The 15,252-nt window shown below is 47.7% G+C and overlaps 1 protein-coding gene across 2 annotated transcripts in view; it reads right to left on the bottom strand.

Moving 5' to 3' along the window:
- LOC144720627 (receptor tyrosine-protein kinase erbB-4-like) overlaps window positions 1-15,252 on the bottom strand; it is a 241,858-nt gene that overhangs the window by 68,042 nt on the left and 158,564 nt on the right. For both annotated transcript variants that reach the window (XM_078597523.1, XM_078597531.1), the window contains exons 9-12: window positions 13,951-14,077; window positions 13,289-13,362; window positions 12,947-13,037; window positions 249-448 (exon numbers count right to left, since the gene is read on the bottom strand). In XM_078597523.1, coding sequence (XP_078453649.1) covers window positions 249-448; window positions 12,947-13,037; window positions 13,289-13,362; window positions 13,951-14,077 — 492 coding nt within the window. The remainder of the gene's footprint in view (window positions 1-248; window positions 449-12,946; window positions 13,038-13,288; window positions 13,363-13,950; window positions 14,078-15,252) is intronic.

Genomic DNA, 15,252 nt, shown 5'->3' with positions numbered 1-15,252 from the left:
GATTAAAACCACATTTGAACCAAATACGCTTTTCAACTTCAGCACTTTAGATGAATACAAACGCTCAACGGTCTAATGATGTCTCGGCATTGTTACCTCCTCCACAGGCCTTATCTAATAAATAAAACCCCCTCAAACATGTGAATATGAATCGACTGCATTCAAAAGATAACACAATTATTGTGACATAAATGTACACAACTTATCGATATCCGAACGATAAGTGGAGAGCGCTGGGAGACTCTTACTGCAGTCGGCTTCTGGCTTGTTGTCGTGAACATATGACGTCTGTTGTTCGCTCACAAACACCGCAGGCCATTTGATTGTATTGTAGTAGCACAGACGTTCGTTATTCTTGAGGTAGACATTGCCGGCACTCACTTCCTGCAGGGAGGCTAGCCCCAGTGCCGTGATGTTGGGGATGCGAGCCACAAGAAGAGAAAAGGTCCTGCCCACACCGCAAAAAGCCAACGTCATATAATATACTACACGAGAAAAGTAAAGCAATGGATACGGTCAAATAGTTGAAATGTAGATCGTAGGCTTTGCGTTAACTTGTGTTTCTTTAATTGCGAAATTTCAAAAAGATAGAGCAGTGCATGAACCATGGTTATGCAAGGTATGCAATAAAAGCAAATGTGGAGTAAATGTGGCTCCCCTTCGATAAAACTACCAAACATTACGATTCCCAGTTAGTTAGGTGGTGACAAAAACAGCTGGAAATGTATATTTGCATAACCATGTGCAGAAAAGTGTACATTTGTGCCAACAATTGAAATCTGCAACCATGTCGTCTTCCCATATCTATCCCTCCACATTAAAATAATATTTTTACATATTCCGTCTGTCACAACCTTGTGGGAGTGAGATTTATCAGCAGCTTGGGTCAACACAAGCAAACTCTGGACCAGTTTCAACATTTAGTGTGTCATCAACAGTGGCAGGCCTGTTGAACTGCCTGCTATTTATCGGTTAACGCATGTGTTGTACATACTACAAAAATTTAAGTAAGTTATTCCACAATGATGTTTAATGATTGTTTCGTGTTGAATAAAACACAGATGTGCCCACAAGTCTTCTCACACGTGCAAACATGGGGAGAAACAGGGATATTGTAACACGTAGGCTTTTGCGACCAATATCATACATAACACAGGTTTTTTTTTGGGTTAGATCGCATAAATATATAAATATGTCGTTAAAATTGGCTGTGTTGGGTGGTGGCGGGTTTAGCGACACATCTATATATTTACGCGATCTTACCCAAAAGAAATCTGTATTACCGAGGGATATTGTACTCTAATTCCTTTACACGGCTCCCTAATGGGAAGTGTCTTCTGTTCCCAAAAGACAATTGTAATCTTGAAATAAACTCTATTATTATGTTTGAGTAATACGGATTAATCAATCCTTCCTGCACATGCATCTGTTGGACTATGCTTGTTCATATCTCTGTTAATATATATAACTATATATGTACCATCACTATCTAACATATATAAGTGGCATGCCATGTACATCATCTTGCAAGTTTATAAATGCCAATCACATTGTACTTGCTGCACAGGGCACATATCTCTAGAACATTGCCAATACTCTAACACCTGATCGAATCTTATTGAAGGCATATTTCCATTGCAGGAGACTCTGACCAAATCTTTCCAAAATCACCACAAGCACTTTCCACTTGGACAATCATGCAGCAGATGCCACCATTGATGTATCCTTCTGTGTTAGCCCAATGCGCTGTGACTCTACTCCAATATATCTAGGGTTGATTATGGACAGAAGCCTGACCTTCAAGCCTCACATAAAAAAGATCTGTGAAAAAAACTAATCAAGACTCGCCCTGCTGCAAAAACTTTCAGGAACGATCTGCAGTGCCTAGGCTTATGTGCTGTGAACTACCACCATCTCACTGATCTACTGAGTGGCAGTCACTGTGCTCTAACCTGGTCTGGAAGGTCGTCGACAAAACTGCTAGATACAAAAATATATCACGCAATGTGCAATGAGTATCATAACCAGAACACTGGAAACAATAGTGTTCTGCCATATCGTTTTTTAAACCCGCTACCACCCGACACAGCCAATTAGTAAGGTGTGTCATGTAAACAGAAAATGGCAATTCATTACTAGTATAGCACACCGGCGTGTTGGAGAGCCAATCCACAACATTTACAAACTGAGTACGACGTTTCGCCAATAATTACAACTAGCTTCATCGGGCGACAGCCATATTTGTAGATTTTTTTCTCCAACACACCAGCGTGCTGTACTAGTGTAATGCGGGCGTAAACGGCTTCGCGGATATGACGTCATGGGGGGAGGAGTTAGGTCACGTGGGAGAGATGGGTGAGGTCTTAAGGGAGAGATACCGGAAGAGACGGGAGAGGGTGGGAGACAGAGTTAGAGTGAGGCCACGCAGGGCGGAGGTCGAGGAGTGGCGAGATCGCCACATACACGGAGGATAAGACTTGGCACCGTCGGCCAGCGGTGACCAAGCACGGAGGAGCGACGGGCAGCGGTGGAGCTGCAGTGAGGGCAGCAGTGGAGCTGCAGTGAGGGCAGCCGGAGGACTGCACAGGGGATCTGCAGCGGAGCTGCAGAGGTGTGGAGGCTACGGGAGCAAGAGCAGCTATGGAGCTGCCAAGGGGAGAGCTCTGAGCGAGGGCCGTGCGGGAAAAGTGTAAAAACCCGAATAAAGGACGACGGGGACAAAACCAGGATCGAGTCCCTTATTACACTGGTGTCAGAAGTGAAACGGCATGTCAAAACAGCTCAGAAGAAAGAATATTCCTGCGCCATCGTCTGCTACAACATCCGACGACGACGACCTTCCTCGGGCAGTCGACCTACCTGCGATGGAGGAGGAGATCCGTGCGGGAACAAGTGCGGGTCCGGGAGTCCAAGAGGTCGCCGCGTCGGTGGACCCATCTGCACCTGTGGACGCGGATTGGCGATGGAGGCAGATGGCGGCGCAGCTGGAGACGCTGAAAATCGTGCTCGCGCAATTGTGCGAGCTCGTCACGCCGAGGACGGCGTTGGGGGGAGCCGATGGAGGTCCGCAGGTCGCTGCCTTGCCTCCGCTGTCGGCGCCATTGACCACGCGGCAAGAAGACGCCATCTTGGGCGTGGCTGGAGAAGAACGGCGGGAAGCCGCCATCTTGCGCTCTCCGCGGCGAGAGGCCGCCATCTTGAACACGCGGCGATGCGACGCCATTTTGAATATGCCGCCTGGTGAGTCATCGGCTGAGGATGGTGCAACAAGGAGTCACAGTCGTCATCTCACGACCGTCAAAGAATTCTCCATCGGGGGCGATTGGAGTGCTTTCGCCTGCAGATTTCTGGCGGCGGTACGCTCAGCAAGGTGGACGGACGCTGAGGCATTGGAGGTTTTACCGACTCTTCTCGATGACGAGTCGGTGAGATTCTTCCGCTCCATCAAGGCGGAGAAGAAGAAAACATTGAGAGGAGTTTTCGACGAGATGGCAGATGCATATGAGCCACCGGATGATGCTCATCGCCGGTTTGTTCAACGTCAGCGAGCACCCGAGGAGTCGCCGGTGGCATACAGGGGTGCGGTATTGGAGTTGGCCATGGCTGCATACCCGGAGATGGAGCCTGACCTGCTCGAACCTCTCATCTTGGGTAAGATGCTCGAGCTGTCCCGGGATTTGGGGATTCCTATGCCAGTGTGTGGCCACGAAAAGCTTACGTCCCGGGCGGCCGCTAAATGTCTTGATGCCCAGTTCAACCTGCGCCGTTGGAAGCAAGTCACGGCGTGGACGGGGGGGCCCATCGTCGAGGGAGGTGCCGTGGGTTGGGATCCCAAGAAGGCGGTGTACGTTCCTGACGGGGGGGGCCCGCAGGAGCTGACAGCCGCCTCTGCTCAGTGGTCGGCCCGCAGTACGCCGGGGCCGCGATCTGCGCCACCGCCATGGGAGCGTCGGGACGGGGTGCCTGCGGCGCGGCGTAACAACATCGACTGCTTCCGCTGCGGCCATAAAGGCCATTACGCCAGGGACTGCTGGGCCCGCGTCCCGGGTCCGCCCCAGCAGGAGGCCTCGTCAGCGGACGTGCCACGGAAGGATCCTCCAGGACAGGCAAGTCAGTGCGCACCAGACACCCGGCAAGGCTTGACACCTCACTCATCACCGTTGTCGTGCGATCCGGGTGTTGTTAATAACGGGGGGAAGCCATCGACTGGGCCACGTCGCTCGGTAACGCAGTGGCGTAAATTGGCACGGCGGGTCGTCGCGGCCGCTACTGGTTCGTCCACCGTACCTGGTTCTATACAAGGGGTGGACGTACGTGTGTTAGTGGATTCCGGGGCGTCCGCGACCATTATATCGGATGTCATTTTCCATCTGTTGAACATCCCACCTGAGGCCGTGCGTCCGGTTTACGATTCTTGCGTCGCTGCCAACGGGGGTAGCATGGGCATTGTGGTCCAGGTGGACACTACAATATCTATCGGGGGAGTGTCGGCCTCGGGAATTGTGTTAATTTCGAGGTCCCTCGCGGTTCCTTGCTTGTTGGGAACTGACTTCCTGGCCAAGATGCCCATTCTAATTCGAATTAATCAAAACTGTATTGAATTACCGGGTGGCCAAAAAATTACATTTCTACCGTCGCCCTGGAGGCGACCTGCTCCAGTCACTCAGGTGCAGGCGCTGTCCGAGGTATCTGTTGATATTCCACCTGGCTCACAGATGCTTATCCCCTTGCGATATCGGAAGCCTGTGCCTGGTCGTCAAGGTGCAATTGGGATTTTGTTGTCGCCGTCCGCCACTATAACGGGCGGAGCGGCGCTCGTTGGGGCGCAAACTATTGTCCGGCATGACCAGCAGCCGTTTCTGCAGGTGCTTAATGCAAGTTCCGAGAATGTGTGTGTGCCGGCTGGTACAGTTGTGGCACATGCCACTACGGCGTTTACGGCACAAGATCATCTGGGCAGCCAGATCGTGGTTGGTGGTGTTTCAGGTCCTGGTGCCGCTGATAATCGCTGGATCGCCGAATTGTGTGGGGAAAATTCTTCCCTTTCCGGTGAACAACGTTGCGCGCTTCGTAAATTATTATTGAGTTATTCTGATGTGTTTAGCTCCGACGATTTGGACTTGGGACGCACCTCGTTGCTTTACCATCACATTGACACAGGGGACGCTGCCCCTATTCGGTTGAACTCGCATCGGATGAGTCCGGCGGAGCGAGATCAGGTTCGAGGGGCAGTGAATGAAATGTTGGCTGCGGACATAATATCTCCATCTAACAGCCCATGGGGCGCGCCTGTTGTTTTGGTTAAAAAGAAGGATGGCAAATTGCGCTTTTGTGTCGACTTTCGTAAGTTGAATAAAGTGTCTGTGGCAGATGCGTACCCCCTGCCGCGTATGGACGACTCCCTCGATGCCTTGTCGGGGGCGAAGTTCTTTTCAACGCTAGATCTCTCTTCGGGATTCTGGCAGCTTCCCCTTGATGAACCCTCGCGGGAGAAGACTGCTTTCCGTACGCCGCAGGGGTTATTCCAATTTAACTGTCTTCCGATGGGGCTGAATGCTGCCCCAGCCACATTTCAAAGGATGATGGAGTTGGTGTTAACGGGGTTGCAGTGGGAGACGTGTCTGATATATTTAGATGATATTATCGTCTTCAGCCGCACATTTGATGAGCATTTACTGCGGTTGGAGGCGGTGTTCGCCAGGATGCGTTCCGCAAATTTGAAATTTAAGCCTAAGAAATGTCACCTACTGCAACGGTCCGTGCGCTATTTGGGGCATATTGTAAGTGCGGACGGGGTGGCCACGGATCCGGACAAGACAGCATGCGTCCGTGACTGGCCGACCCCGGCCACGGTGGGGGATGTACGTCGCTTTTTGGGCTTTGCCTCATATTATCGGAGGTTTGTTCTGGATTTCGCGACGATCGCGAGGCCCTTGCACTTCCTTACGGGTAAAGGAAGGAAATTTGCTTGGGGACCGCCGGAAGAGGCGGCGTTTCAGAGCCTACGCGATCGACTGGCTACGGCACCGAGGTTAGATTATCCTGATTTCGATCACTCCTTCATTCTGGATACGGATGCGAGTGACACGGGCATTGGGGCCGTGTTGTCTCAATCAAAAGGTGGTGTGGAACGCGTGGTGGCGTATGGTAGCCGGGTTTTGTCTCCGGCAGAAACTCGCTACTGCGTCACACGCAGGGAACTTTTGGCTATTGTTTTCTTTCTCCGCCAATTTCGACCGTATTTCTACGGTCGTTCGTTTATTGTTTGCACGGATCATGCGGCCTTGCAGTATGCTCTTAAGATGGACCAACCATCCGGCCAGTTGGCGCGGTGGCTGGACACGCTGCAAGACTTTTCCTTCCAAATTCACCTTCGGAAGGGGGTGCGTCACGCGAATGCGGACGCGCTTTCTAGGTTGCCGCAGCGATCCCCTTGCGCGTGCGCATCGGGGACGCATAGATGTGCGCCGATTCAGCAACCCCCTCAGCCTGTTGCGTTGGCGGTCAACGTGCCTGAAGCTCCAAAGGAGCCGGGACCGGCTGATGGGATTCTGAATCTTCCAAGGGCTGTGTGGATTTGGGAACAAATGTTGGATGGTTCATTGGTCTCGTTACGGATTCGGACTGCGAAGAAGAGTGGGGGACTGGGTACGGGTGGTATGCCGGAAACCGCTCTCCGCGATGGTCTGCTGATGTGGAGAAAAGGGTTACAGGAACGCTGGCGTCTGGTTGTACCGGCATCCTTGCGGTACGAGTTGATTAGGACTCTGCATGGGGACACGCTTTTACATCTGGGGGTGCAGAAGACCCTATTGACGCTGCAGCGAGCCTATTTTTGGCACGGCATGACAACGGATGTCGTCGGTCACATTCGCGCGTGTCCCGATTGTGCCCGGCGAAAACCACCTAAACAACCATATGTGCCGCCTATACAGTCTATTCAGGTGTCTAGAGTTAACGAATTGGTGGCGTTGGACATTTTGGGACCCTTCCCGCCATCCGCTAAGGGAAATAAATACTTGTTAGTTGGGGTAGAGTACCTCTCCCGCTGGCCGATGGCCTGGCCTTTGCCTGACCAGTCAGCGGCGTCTATCACAGACGCCTTTCTATTCGGGTACGTTATGGACAAGGGGGCGCCGGAGAGGCTCCTCACAGACCAAGGCCGTAATTTTTCTTCTAAATTGTTGGGGAAGGTGTGCACGGCTCTTGGAACTAAAAAGATACGGACATCTCCCTACCATCCACAAACGGATGGTATGGTCGAACGGCTAAATCGGACATTGTCCGCCATGTTGTGTCACACCGTGAGTGAAAAACAATCGGATTGGGATTTGCATATCCCTGGGGTACTTTCGGCATACAGAATGACGCTGCATGCGGCTACAGGATATTCGCCGTTTTTCCTTATGTATGGTCGCGAGAACGTGCCGCCAATGGATGTGCAGTGGGGAACTGGAGTGAGGGGACCTGCTAAGCCTCTTCCTGATTACATTCGGGATACCGTTCGCCGGGTTACTGAGGCACGGGAGGGGGCCCGCATGGCTACTGCCAAAGCCCAGGCCCGGAACGAGCGGTGTGCTCGACGCTCGAAGGGGGAGTGCCCCTGGAAGGTGGGGGACATGGCCTGGCTCCATTGCCCGCAGGTGCGGCCAGGTACCTCTCCTAAATTACACAAACCATGGCAAGGGCCGGTCCACCTCATCGAGGTTCCCAACCCACAGTCTGCGCGTGTTCGGTTTGGATCTCGGCGTTGGTTCGTTCACACGTCGCGCTTGAAACCATATGTTGCCCCTCGAGACGATGCGTCATCTCCCGATGTTGCTTTGCCGGGGTCTGTGGCTGCCGACTCATCCTTGCCTGTGCCTGTTGACCTTGCAAGAGCGCCTGTCGTACCTTTTACAGACAAGCCGGCCGTGACATTGTTGGAGACAGGAGACTCTGCTCGGGGTGTGCCTACCACGGCTGCAGGGACTCCGAGCCCCGCCGCCCTTCCGACCCCGTCGCAGACACGATCGCAACGCACCCCCGACGCTGGGCCTTCAGGGACACGGGACCGGGACGTTGACGGGCCTCCAATAGCGACAGGAGGACTTCATCCTGTCGCTCCTAAAACCCCGTCACGTTCCCGGTCTGCAGGAGGGCCGCCGCCCGTCCGGGACGGACCGGCGACCCGAACGCGCTTAAAGTCCCTTACATTTCGTTAAATTTTACTGTTGTGTTGTTGTTGTTATATTTATTGTATGCTTCGTTGTCCTTGAATGTATGATGGTTGTGTTCGCTCGCATTACTTGTCTCGTTATTGTTCAGCCGAGGTCGGCTGGATTTTCTCTACGGGGGAGGGTGGTGTAATGCGGGCGTAAACGGCTTCGCGGATATGACGTCATGGGGGGAGGAGTTAGGTCACGTGGGAGAGATGGGTGAGGTCTTAAGGGAGAGATACCGGAAGAGACAGGAGAGGGTGGGAGACAGAGTTAGAGTGAGGCCACGCAGGGCGGAGGTCGAGGAGTGGCGAGATCGCCACATACACGGAGGATAAGACTTGGCACCGTCGGCCAGCGGTGACCAAGCACGGAGGAGCGACGGGCAGCGGTGGAGCTGCAGTGAGGGCAGCGGTGGAGCTGCAGTGAGGGCAGCCGGAGGACTGCACAGGGGATCTGCAGCGGAGCTGCAGAGGTGTGGAGGCTACGGGAGCGAGAGCAGCTATGGAGCTGCCAAGGGGAGAGCTCTGAGCGAGGGCCGTGCGGGAAAAGTGTAAGAACCCAAATAAAGGACGACGGAGACAGAACCAGGATCGAGTCCCTTATTACACTAGTAACGAATTGGCATGTTCTGTTGACGTGACAACCCTTACTAATTGGCTGTCGGGTGGTGGTGGGTTTAACGACACATTTATATTTACGCGATCTAACCCAGAAAAAAAAACGTATGTTATTCGATGATATTGGTCGCAAAAGCCTACTTATTAAAGAATAGTGTTCTGGTGAACATTGTGCCACCAAATATCTGAAGAGACATGCAAACTGCAAAGGAGTTTACACATTTTCTTGTCAACGATAAAACTATACGTTAACCAAGACCTCAACAATGCACCTTGCCGCTAACTCAAGTCCCAATCTCCATTTTCAAATTATGCTGTCACCATTCTAGAATCTCACCTGGCTCCAGAAGCGTTATGGTGAACAGAATGGAGCAATGTGGATGTCCAGAATAAAATAACAATTATTTTTTGACCAAAACATCGCACCTCCTGGCTTTGAAACTCCTCAATAACACTAGTGTATTATAAATGCATCAGATTATCAACAGGCCAATATGCACACATGTCTTTCATGAATGGAAAATTAAATAAAAGCCTGTGAGACTGGCCAAGCAACCCAAACTATGGACCATACAGTAAATCAGTGTGTAAGAATTGGTTTTACTCTTTCCGGAAATAAAACAGGTGTAAAGATGTCTCAAACAGTTTTAGACAAGAGAACGCCAAAAGGTGAACAGCACAAAGACAATGCACTATCAGGGCATGTATAGCTCGGGGTGAGCAGCTACATCATGGGACCTTTCTTGCCAGTATCAAAATATAAGAATTGGTTTTACCTTTTCTGGCAATAAAACAGGTGTTATGATGTTAGCTGCTCACCCCGAGCTCTTAATGTCCTAATAGTGCATGGTCTTTGTGCTCTTTGCTTTTGGCGTCCTCTGGTCTAACACTATTTGAGACTAGGCTCTAAAGAAAGCTGTCTCTGGTGTGGGATCAGTTTCAAAGTCAATGCAAATATTACCAGAGCATGTTTTTGTTTGCATGTTCTCCACAAGTATGTGTGGTTAATGCAGACATGATCCCTTGCAAAAGGTTTTAATACACACAATGGACAGGAAGGACAAGATCAGAGGGCTCGCATAATGCAGATGCATAATGTACGTTGGCTAATTAATTCCACCCCCCCCCCCCCCCACTTTGCGCAAGAGCGCAGAAGTCTGGTCACCACATCTATGCCTCTATATAAGGAACGAAACAGGTGGACTTCTCCACAAATCTGCCTGTTGCCTGATGAAGCTAGTTGTAATTACTGGTGAAACGTCGTACTCAGATTGTAAATGTTGTGGCTTGACACGCCGAGGCGCATATAAGCGGACTCTTCACCGGGTTCGGGGCTGCTAGTGTCAAGAAAGAAGACGCCTCGTGAAGAAGAGTCAAGCCTCAAGTCAGCGGACCAGCCAGTAGCCCTCCTGGCTGGGTCACGCTAGTTGTATCCAAGAGTCCGTTTTAGTGAGTGATGGTGTGTGTTAGTTAGAATAGGTCGATGGTCACCACCCTATGTTAAGTGTACATTGAGTTAATAAATAGTGTTGCCTCCCAAGAAGTTGTGTGTGCCTATTTTGAGCCCATTACATATTTACGCAATCTAACCCCCCAAAAAACTCTCTATTATGGACTAAAGTTTTCTGTTTGGTGTTTTAACATTTTTACAGCCGTTATATTGCCAGAAAGGGTAAACCCGATTCTTGTATTTTGATACAGGCAAAAAATGTCCCTTGATAAATCACTGTCGTCTGTTCTCCTTCAATAGCGGAATAGCAAAACTACACAAACTCTCTCCTGAGACCCTCTCGTGGCCAGCATACCTGGACATTTCACATGTAAACAACTTGCCATACACAAGAATAGAATAGAATGTATTCCATTATAGTTCGCCATATACACATCTGCATGCAATGGCATGAAAAAACATCAAATTCACAGGGGCATAAAAAAAAAAGACATTTTAGGCCCATTTTCATTTTTACATTCACCCATTAGCACTGAAATGAATTATGCACACAAACCAAAACACACACGTGTGACAGAAAACAATACAATACATTTATTCCAGGGGCATGGATAATATATAGTACTCAAATATATCACTCATTACACCTTTTATAATAGCCTCAGTGGAAGCTTAGCGGTCATATTGTTGAAGATTGTCGATTTGATGAATACACTGGTGCATTCATATTTTATTTAGTTTTGTGAGATTGTCACATTAGCAGGCTTTGATATGAGGTGGATAATAATGCTTCATTAGTCCAGAAATTAATAAATGTTTCACATGCACACAGGGGCTTTTAGTGCTTCTTCTCGCCTGACTTGAAAGCTTTACAAAGATAAGGTTGCATGAAACATAAAAAACCTTAATCAATCTTCTCACTTAGATCAAATCGGTAGGTAGTGGCAGGGTATGGATGGAGGTGATAGGAGACGTATCCTTTAAAATACCAACCCAAATGCACATATGAAAATTATTGGATAAATCAGCATGCTATTGATCATTCATCACAATGTTTCACCTCAGAATAGCATATTTTCACATCCAATAGTATGATTCTTAGTAAAAAAAAATTGGTTATACAACAATGATCTAGCTAATATTGTGTTTTACTAGACTTTTGGACAAGGCATAATGTATACATATATAGTGGCATAGTGCTGGCTGCTGGCGAAAAAGGAGATCTGCGGTGTTTTGCTGCATTGACGTCAGCAGTCCAACTGTTCTAACTAAGTAGTGCCGCCGACAATAGATGGGTTTAATAAATAGTATGTTATCCCGATGGTGCTTGCTAAATAAAGCAGTGCCTCCAAGTCTTACTGTCTCCAGTTAGTCACCACACATATATATGTGATCGTCATAAACAATAATGGGAGATATTCAACAAACACAATTTTGCAGGATGTAATCTATCTATATATATAAAAGTAAAACATTGTGCGTGGGTTTGTGGCGGGGTTTGTTTGTGGGTTTGTGTGTGGGTTCGTGTGTGTTCACGTGCTTGGCTCTCCAACGGTGGGGTTTACGAAAAATAAAAAAATCCAGGTACCATACCATAAGCCCTGCTGTGAGCAAGCGCTGTTCCTTTTTCACATCCGTCAACTTTTAATGAGTTTAATTAGCGATTTTGTCCGTTTTTTTTGTGCGCTCCCCTTTTATTTATTTATTTATGACGCTTGCACGACCATACCAACTCTTGCGCCTTTGCTGGGGGGGGGGGGTGGCCCATGCCAAGTCGCACGCCTTCACGTTAAAAAGCCTATAAAAATACACTAAACACTCAGGTAAATTCTTCACTGTGTGATGTCCCCCCCACCCCGATGCGTGCAGTTACTACTATACAGTCGGTAGATGCTACCACTATAGGCCGTAGATATTACTGCAGAGCAGCCGGGGAGATCATGGCTGGGGGGGAGGTTCAGGGGTAGCAGCCCAGTCCCAGCCTGCCAAGGTGCCACCTCGGCCGGCTGGACAATCTAAGCGAGGCCGGAGGCTCTGCACGGGACTAGGCCTCACCATGCCACTGTCAGGCGAGTACTTTGTGCTATAGAGTCGATAAATACTACTATAGAGTCAGCATGTACTACTGTAGTGATAGCAGGTACCACCACAGTCGGTATGCACTGCTGTAATCGTAGCAGGTACCACTACAGTCAGTACGCACTGCTGTTAGGTTTTTAAGAGTAGTTTTGAAATATTTTTTGGCCCGCAAAACGCCGGGTATATACAAAACTTTCCTTCGAAAATATGAAGCATCACTAAAGACTGTGAGGCACACACGAGGCTGAATGGCAATTGGTGTCCGCTACGGTCCCTTTAGCAATTTAACAGCAGTCACTTTGACTGCAGCATTGTTTAGTCAGAAACGTTGTCCACTCGAGATTTCGTGACAATGTTGAATTTATCGTTTATTTCAGTGGTTTTACAGTTCGTTGGTGTACGTTCATAAAGTTTCACTCTGAACTTTAAGGAAGGTGCACATGCCAACTCGCCAATCTAACTGCCTCTGCTCACATGCATCATGCATCACAGCCATTTGGCTCTCTTGTGTTTTTTGTGAACAAAGTGGAATTCAGACGCAGATTGTGCTGAGTAGAGTAACCTGAATATGCATGAACAGGTCATCATTTAAACCGTACCTCTGTAACACTCTGCCTCTGATTGTCGTGAGGTTTTCAAAAACAGCAAAGTCTGTCATATTTTCTGGCCAAGCTTGGATCATAAGATGACCTTAATCGAACACACAAACACAAAACACAAAGCAATATATAACATTTAGTATCATATAATAACTACAAATTATATATATAAAACTATGGCAACAATGGTGATGCATCCCATTACAAAAAGTGCAAATATCAGCAATGAACTTTGTTGGACGAAATTGCTAAACATGCGTAGTTTTATTCTCCCTTCAATGTATTTAGAAAGTGGGTATTGTTATTTTTAAACTGTATTTAAAAAATATATATCAACAGTACCTGTTATCTCTTTAATGCTGCGAAAAACGTTTAGCTTATCAGGATCAAGAGGCGGGATTTTCATGTAATCATCCCTTGGAAAAAAAGGGAGAAATATATGGCACATTAATCACAGGAGTAGCGGCAGTGAAGTTAAATACTGAATACAACTACGTAATGACCAGAACATCAACCTAAAATTGCTCTTAAAATAAGTATTAAGTTTAAAACATAGTATGGCTACAATTAGTTCAAAATTAAATATTATACAATTCCGGGTTGCTTTTTCTTAATAGTGCTGATGAATATTTACTTCGTCATTTTAATGGAATTAGGTTTTAACAACACAACTTTTATACCATGTTATGTTTAATACAGTTATGTGTAATACAAGTGCATGCAGTACATGGAATGTGAGCAAGAAGAAGACTAGATGGATATGTGTACCGGAGCATGTAAACCCCAATGTTAAATACAATGGAAGACGAATACGTATCGACAAATTGTGTTCCAAAATAAAAGCATTGTTCACATTCTATTGTCAAAAAAAGAAAATCTTCAGCACAACGAGTAGTATGCGGACAATTTTTCAACAACGTTCTTTCAGACGTATAAACCCAAAGAGCACCGAAGCGGAAACAATCAACATATGACAAAATGTAAAGATTTAATTTGATGGTTACCCTTTGATGCCTGTGGTGAGGAATGCAATGTTTCCATTGATTTTTGTGCAGTTCTCAAATGTATCTATGTTGGTTGCATCCACCGTCTGTGATCGGCTTAGGTTTCCTGTTCCTATCCCGTCGCATGCTGCAAAGACATAAAAGACAAAGATCCTCCAAATAGCCTTAACAGACTGTAGGACCAAGTGCTGTCAGCGAGCATCTATGAAGGCTGGCACGGCACACGAAGGGGGTGGGTGGTCAGCACCACACCGAACCGCCTTTGTCTCCCGAATGGCTACGTTTACACACAGCATCAGTTACTCATTTGAGGTTGAGTCGACCTTGGAGAGGCCCAGGACTGTTTCAGATAATAGTTACTGCTGTTGGCCATGAGCGGAAATCAAACTCGGCTCGCCGGGTTTGTAGCGCAGTGCTGCACGCACACACACATATAACCACTCAACAAACGCAGACACATTTAGCAAGCTTTATACCATACAAAAACGCCTCTGAGCATTTACCTGATAAGCAGGTCCTAGAGTAGGGGCCACTGTATGCCCAGTTCAACTTTACACACGTACTGGTGGAATGGGCGCCAAGGTGGCAAGATGTTCACAATCTCGCCTTGTATACATAATATCATGGGTTCGAACCCAAACCTTACGCCTGTATATTTTGATTTTGCACGTTCTCCCCGTGATCGCGTGGATTATTTTCTTGGTCCTCCGGTTTTTCCCTCCACATTTACAAACATGCATTTAGAATATTTGGCTGTTATACATTTCCACATGATCACCACTTAATTCAGCTAATTCGTGGCCAGGTTGCTTCTGAAAAGAGCTATACAGTTCAATGCGTCTTACCTGGTAAAAAAACATAGTTAAAATAGGATTGAAGTTGAGATTTAAGCATCACAAAATAATGCTGTGGCTCAACTCCAGGAGCGGCTCACTCGGCAAATGACTGGTTGCCAAGAGGCCCATTCTAACACTGCCTCTAACTCAATAATTCCCTGTTTCCTCTTCTCCCTAAATCATCTGGCTTAAATTGATATGACATGTGTGTGAAATAGCTTTCAGAAATCTACATTAATACAAGTAGTGGTCGAAATATTTTATATAAAATATGCAAAGCATATCGCACACTGATTTAACACTAGGCTATTGCTGAAAAATGTTTATGTATTAATCACAACATCAAATAAGTGCATGGCCATTAGGGGTTACTATGATAAGAGACTATCTGATATAGCTGAGATTTTGTGTACATTTCGTTACATATTCAAAAAAGTTTTGACCGTCCCTCATAAATAAACATACA

The sequence above is a fragment of the Lampetra planeri genome, chromosome 1 (assembly GCF_965212315.1).
Source record: "Lampetra planeri chromosome 1, kcLamPlan1.2.h2, whole genome shotgun sequence".
Taxonomy (NCBI): Eukaryota; Metazoa; Chordata; class Hyperoartia; order Petromyzontiformes; family Petromyzontidae; genus Lampetra; species Lampetra planeri.
This window is presented reverse-complemented; position numbering and strand designations above follow the sequence as displayed.